This window comes from Pinus tabuliformis, chromosome X, assembly GCF_031772625.1.
Source record: "Pinus tabuliformis cultivar Carrire ecotype Pingquan chromosome X, CPIR1, whole genome shotgun sequence".
Taxonomy (NCBI): domain Eukaryota; kingdom Viridiplantae; phylum Streptophyta; class Pinopsida; order Pinales; family Pinaceae; genus Pinus; species Pinus tabuliformis.
In genome coordinates, this window is record NC_142308.1 from 1,748,363,831 (window position 1) to 1,748,370,834 (window position 7,004).

The window sequence follows — 7,004 nt, forward strand, 5'->3', positions numbered from 1 at the left end:
CATTGCAATAGTGTAGTCTTTATTAAGGTCGATCCAAACAACATGAACATCTGTTCATGCCAAGAAAGTAGGTGAACTTGCTACTCAGAAGCTTGGTATGAATCAAAATAGTATTTTTTACAGAACTTGCCACGATTCCAATCTCAAGAGTTGAGCAGTTGAGCTCAGAGAGACAAAGGAATGAAGGTTAGGAAAAACAAATTACCTCATTCCTTAACCACTGCAACAGTTGAAAATGCTGCAACCCTCTTGCTATTAATGGCACAATTCTCTTGCTTGAATTATATACAGAGGTGTAGAAGTTAAACAGAGAAGATACTGAGCAGCAAATGCTTGTACATATCCATATCCATTTTTTCAGAAGAATGTTAGACATGGAAATTTCTGCCTTAATGTTATAATATGCATTTGTATACACTATTTACAATAACAATCACCACAATAGAATTCACGACCAACTAACTGTGGATATAACACCTTAACCGAAAGCCAGACCATAGGCATTCAGCAAGGTAAATCTTTTGATTGCCATTCTTTCTAATTCACTCCAAAAACAATTGGCCAGTTGCTACATTAGTGATGTCACAGCTGCAACTTGTGAATTCTTTCCTAGCATATGGCCTGTTTCATCCTGGCATTTATCTGCCTTACCAAACAATCGACTTATTTCTTTCCTGTATTCAGTCAAAGACGTATGTGGTATTGACGGAGTCAATTCAACTAAATCACCCATTTTCAGCTTCTGACAAGGATCGCTAACAGTTTTGTGATTCACTCTTGGCCTCAGTTCCTCTTGTATTGGCAACCCATATGATGTAAAAGGTGAACTGCCATAAGCTATTTTGTCTAGCAAGTCCTTCACAGTCGAATTTGGAGGTAGTTCTTGCACAGTCATCTGTATAACAGCAATAAGCAATCCTTTATTCATGAAATTGATATGGTAGAAATTTCAAACAGCATACATAAAAATTTGAGTAAAAGATTAGCAAATGAATTTCAAAACAAGCAGATTGCAAAGCAACTACATCATAATAGGGTGTTTTTAATAATACCATACTCACTTTATCATCTTCTAACATAATTACAAGGAGACTATCATTTGTGCCACATGGTGGGCTGCAGAATTTATCCGTATGTGGGCAGCCATCATTATGTGAAGGGAAAGGGCAGGGTGGTCTCAAGTCTGCATCCTGGGGAGATAACCGCAGTTTAGTGTCCATAATCTCACTGTTCCATGTTAGCACCCATCTTGCCCACTCGACCATCTGAAGAATGAAGGAAGAGTGTGTTGCTTCACCCTCCTTGTACCTCCAATGTGCAGCAACTCCAAACTCAGCTTGCTGATGCATTTCTTTAGTCCGTATTTGTATTTCCAGTGGAAGACCATCATCCCCACAAACAACAGTATGCAAAGACTGATACCTAAAGCATTTGGACCACGACAAGTGTTAGGACAGTAACCCAAAAAAGCCCAATGGTTTGTACCTAACCTAATATATAAATGATGTAACTTTAATAGAGCGGAATGATGTATTATGCTTAAATAATTAAAACAGATTACTCTAGTTGGTAAACACTAGCATACCCGTTAATTTTTGGGCACTTAACATAATCCTTCAGCTTCCCAGAAATACTCGGCCACAAATGGTGAACAATCCGCAGTGTAGCATAGCAGTCAGCCTCATCCAAGACAATCAAGCGAAGACCACATAGGTCATGGATTTCATCAATTCGCTGCTTATTCCTGACAATTCCAAATGAACCTAGAGTGAATCAGCAATAAATGTTATAATTAATTAAGTTCAAAGCTTAAAAAGGAACTGGCTGCTTACAACACATTTTGTGCAAAGAACAGAGAAAGCCTACTTCAACATCTTCCGGTGAATGCTGTACAGGCTCTTAGGTCTGCCACATAAATCATAATAAGAAATTTTTTCCTTCTTCAGAGTTTTATCCAACTTTTGGATTGCAGACATGATAGTTGCTTCCCTGAAGCCTTCAGCAAGCCTGGCAGAAAGCTCTTCATGCTCCCTTGGCTTCAAATATTTGAAGCAGAGGTCTTCTAATTCAGCTTTCCAACTCCAAATTCCAAGTCGGTTGGCTAAGGGAGCAAAAATCTCTAGTGTCTCTTTTGCAAATCGTTGTTGCTTTGAAAAAGGTAGAACTCCCAAGGTTCTCATGTTATGCAATCTATCTGCCAATTTGACCAAGACTACCCTCACATCCATCATTGCAAGAAACATTGTGTGGAGACGGTCTGCTTCAACAGTTTTACTTGCTGTGTTGTTGTCACGGGCAAGCTTGCTGAACAAACTTATTCTAGACACCTGTCAACACGAAAGCTGACCATTATTTGAAGATGTAAAAAGTCAAGAACTTAAACAACCACAATAAAAATGGACCTAACACCAACAAATGAAAAGAATGTACAGGGGCAAGGGACATCTACAGGAGGAACAAAAATGTTAGTAAAACATTGATACTATACTATCAGTGCCACTCTCAAAAATGAACAGACCCAAATGGAACACATAAAGCATTTTCTGTAAATGATTAACAGAAACTATCAATGGATATTGATCACGGCAGTGCATACCCCTTGAACTAAATCTGCCACTTCATTTCCAAAGATGTCAAACAACTGGCCATAGTCCATGTATGTATCATCAAGTGTATCATGGAGCAACCCAGCAACTACAACAACCTCACTTGATCCAATGGTTGCAAGCAAAATTGATGTCTCCAGACAGTGCCTTAAGTATGGATCACCACTGGCTCGCACCTGATTGAAAAGGACATAAATTTAGAAATCAACTAACTGGCAAAATTTGGCAAATTGAGTGTGGAAAAACAGGAAATTATATCAGACAAAACAGAAATGTGATTTCAGGCACAATCTGTGGCATGAAATCATCTTGTTGAAAATGTTAAAATGAATTCACTAGAGTAAGAAGATGACATTGACATACTTCGATAATTTCCTATCAAATATAAAAGCAATTGACCCAATTTATATATTCATGGCATGGACCTCTCAAGCAGTGATAACATGGGTGCCTAACAAGCACAGAGTCTCACTTGGGCCCTAAGTTTCCGCAGCTCAAAATCAGAATTTATTTCCAATGGAAGAGTTAAATATTCTTCCTGGTTCCTCTTTCAAGTAGATTATTAGGTTCAACAAACAAACCTATATGCACAATTGCGTCCCAATAAATCACTAAAAGCATATTAAGATTTCCTCCTTGAAACCTACCACTTAAACTTGATCCCTGACCAACTCTCTAACCCCATGCCACATTACCATGATACAAATTACAGTTTTTTTCGTAGGGAATATGAACCACACACCACATTAACATGGAACAGATTACATCCCCAACAAACAGAACAGTTCCATGAGATCCTAGCTTCAGGAAAGCCCCATTCAGAGCACTGCTCTCCAGGTTCGATCACACACCAGTCTTCCATCCGGAGTTTCTTACCCGTAGCATTGAATGTTAGAAGAGCCGGGCTTCCTTGCTCGTGTTACCCCCATGATCATACAGCTAGGCCCCCTCAACCTTGCTCACTCCCATAACGACATCATCTATCATTGTATTGATTCTTTCGAAGTGATCAATGACTCCCACGTGGTGCCTGCCTCTTGATCCTCTCTCTCAGACTCAACAGCCAGCTCCAAGATACCTTGACATCATCTATTTTTAATTGCGCCCAGTTTCAGATTTCAGTCCTTCATGAGGCTTGAACATGGGTATCTCCCAAAAGAATCTGTGACCTTCACCTGTTCAGCTTACCGATGTCAAAGACAGAACATGTACTTACCACTCACTGAAAATTTAACCACGTGAATACAGCTAAAAGGCAATATTCAATATAGTTCGAGTCACAAACAGCCCTGGTTAGAAATTAATAACTGTTCAGAAGAAGACTGGAGTCCTTGCTTGTGACAACATGTTCAACATCAATGACCATTTCACATTAGGATATATATACACATAAAATGTCAATTGATTTATTTGGTCTTGATATCTGTTAAAAAGATCTGTCAGGCTTAGTTTCAATTTTTTTACTTTTTCCTTCTGTAAAAGAAAAGGGCTGGCCTGAAGAGAACAAGGGTAAGCTGTTTCACACAAGGAAATAAACACAGGTGAATTGATCTGTCTTGAATTTGCTCTCAGTACTTAATCTCGAAATGCTTAACACTCACACACACACATGACAATTCTTGAAGAGAACATGGAGTGGGATTGGGTATCCACATGGCCCCGAACTGCGTCATCAAAACAAGTATGCACATCACATCGACATAAGTTTGTCCAGTATTGAACTACAGTACACAACTAATCAAAATAAAAATCTCACTACTAGATTATCTACTGTTCAGTCCATAAACAACTAACTACGCCGACATGGATCTAGTGCACAGTTTTGAACTACGGTGCATAACTGATCACATTAACCCCATCCAAAACATCACCTATACAACTGAAGATAATGCGTTTTACCCTAAAGCAGAATCCCAAACGAATTATCATCATTAAATTATCTACTGTCCAGTACAAAAAATCTAGTGAACAATTTTGAATTAAACCAAAATCCTAGTCCCTAATTTGCCTTGAAAAAAATTAGATAAGCAAAACCGAAATAACTTACTTGGCCTCGATGTGCTTTCTCAGCCTGGTAAAAGGCCTTCATCACGAAATCCTCCTTGAAAATCTGGTGCTGCGACTGAGCATCTCGGAGCATTTCTTCCGCATAGGGCTGTTGAGTGCCTGCGAGAAAATTCCCCTCAAGATTGAAAGTGAATTCTTCATCCGACACAGGAACACAGGAACCCAAGGCGCTGCGTAGGAATATATCCCTGCTAATACTGAATACCTCCCATTTCTTCAAATTTTGCTGTGAATCAGATTCCAAAGGATGATGATGGCTGAATGATACAGGCTTAGATTTATATGATCTTCCAGAAGGTGTAGACAGTGGGGCCTGGAGAACCGAAACAGGGCTGCTCTGTTCTCTCAGCTTCAAAGAAGAAGAACAAGAAGGGGGAGAATATACATATTGGATGTCTGAAATGCCCAAATCAATATGGGTATTACTGGTAGACCTCCGGGTTTCGAACCCCATACCTTCGGCAACGGAGTTCTTCACGGCAGAAGTGGCAAACAGGGAAGAGAGGCCCCCAATCAATGGGGTTTTCTGGACTCCGTATAAATCGTCTGAAGAACTTGTTGGGTGAGCTCGTGATGTTGTTGTGGTGGCGGCGAAGAAAGCGGCCATTGAAGTCGCCATTATTCAGACCCCTAGAGACCCAGATGCAAGTGCAAATGACCCACAAAGAGAGAGAATTTGTTTTCCCCTTCCGAACTAGGCCTCGGCAGTTATATTGGGGCGGGAGATGTCAATGCAGACAAAATCTCGCTATCCATGGAGGGTTGTTTATCACGTCTCCCAATTGAAGGAGGAGTTAAGCTTCTCATGAATCTAGAAAACCGCTTCCTGACGTCTTCTGCGCTGGGATATCCCTGGGTTTTAACCGGCGCTCACATCGCGAAAAACAGGAGGGCTGTTTTCCGTCACTTTTGACGGAGTGAGTATATCCCATTGCGTGAGAGACACAGTAATCTGTATTTCAATTTTAGATCTCCAATGTTGCGTGTACACTACATGGGAGGCCGTGGCATTTGAGGAAGTGATAAGGACATTGCAGTAAATTCAGTACGTTTAGAGATTTTTTGTGTTGTATATTCATCGGTGTATTTATTTTTTTTTTTTTTTTTTAATGAATTGTAATATTGGATGAAAAATATTAAAATCTAAAATAGTTAGATTTTGTTTATATATTTTGTCGATAGTAAATTTTATTTGAAAATACCATTTGAAATGAATTATTTGTATTTTAGGTTTATAAGTGTTAGTTTATTAACATGTTTCATTATTTAAATAAAGTTTTTTTTTTTAGAAATTATATGAGAGAATTTTTTGGCGTACGCATTTGGAACCAACCACTATGGTTCATTGTGAATTAAAAATCGTTTTAAATTTTACTCAAAATAATAAAGTCAATATTTTTATACTCTAAAATCAAAAGAAAGAAAGTAATTTTATTAAAATGTATTTATTATTAAAAATTTACTTTCTATTCCTTTCTCCCAACCACTTAGAATAACTTTATTAAAATGTATTTAATATTAAAAAAAATACTAAAAATTGCTTTTGAGAGAGAGAGTTAATATTGAAATGCATGAGAGCGATGAAATTCCTCAAGATAAAAGCAAACTTAAGAATCAAGTTTATTTTACTTTGATAGACTTTTTAACCTGGAGAGACTTTATCCCTCTCAAAGCATGATATGTATGGGTTTGCCATGATTATTTAAAATCATCATAGATTCATCTTAATTCTAGATGTATCATGTGTAAAGAGGGATCAAGTATGCAACATGTCAACTTCATGTTAAGCACAAAAGCAATCCACAACAATAGCACTTCCAATTATTAAAATTGCTTTGTCTTCTAAAGAAATTAAGGAATCAAGGTAGAGAGGAATCAAGTATATCACATATCAACTTTGTATTAAAAACACACACACAAGGGGAAAAAATTATTTTAAGTATTGAATTTGTTTTCTATATATAAAAAGAAAGAAAGAAATTTTCATTAAAGTGACTATTAAAATAGTTATGTGTAGGAATTTACAGGGTAAGTTCCTCAGAAAGAACACCAAAAGGACACCGCTCACAACCAGATCACAGATCAATACACCAGTATTTTTGACGTGGTTAAAACCCTCAAAGAGGGAAACAGTCCACGGCCTGCGCCAACGTGGCTACTACAGGCAATTTATTAATCAAAGAATGAAAATTTACATAAGCTTCTCTCATGCACGGATTACCCAAACAATGACCCTCCATGCGCTTTAAATAGAACTAATGGACCAATCGGGTGTCAAGCCACGGATCAAGTGTCGGTAATACCGAGGAGAGAGTGAACCGTCGGATCACT

The 7,004-nt window shown here is 38.1% G+C and overlaps 1 protein-coding gene across 2 annotated transcripts; it reads right to left on the bottom strand.

Annotated features, from left to right (window-relative positions):
* Positions 1 to 221: 221 nt before the first annotated feature.
* Positions 222 to 5,560, bottom strand: LOC149146794 (putative GTP diphosphokinase RSH2, chloroplastic). 2 transcript variants are annotated; one of them, XM_089450171.1, is made up of 6 exons: positions 4,654 to 5,560; positions 2,597 to 2,782; positions 1,867 to 2,327; positions 1,586 to 1,744; positions 1,062 to 1,422; positions 222 to 895 (listed from the first exon to the last, which is right to left on the bottom strand). In XM_089450171.1, the coding sequence occupies exons 1-6, from the start codon at positions 5,290 to 5,292 to the stop codon at positions 569 to 571; spliced, it is 2,133 nt and encodes a 710-aa protein (XP_089306297.1). In that variant the 5' UTR covers positions 5,293 to 5,560; the 3' UTR covers positions 222 to 568. The 2 variants fall into 2 exon arrangements, with proteins under 2 accessions (XP_089306297.1, XP_089306298.1); XM_089450172.1 differs by lacking the exon at positions 4,654 to 5,560 and adding an exon at positions 3,349 to 3,693.
* Positions 5,561 to 7,004: the final 1,444 nt, after the last annotated feature.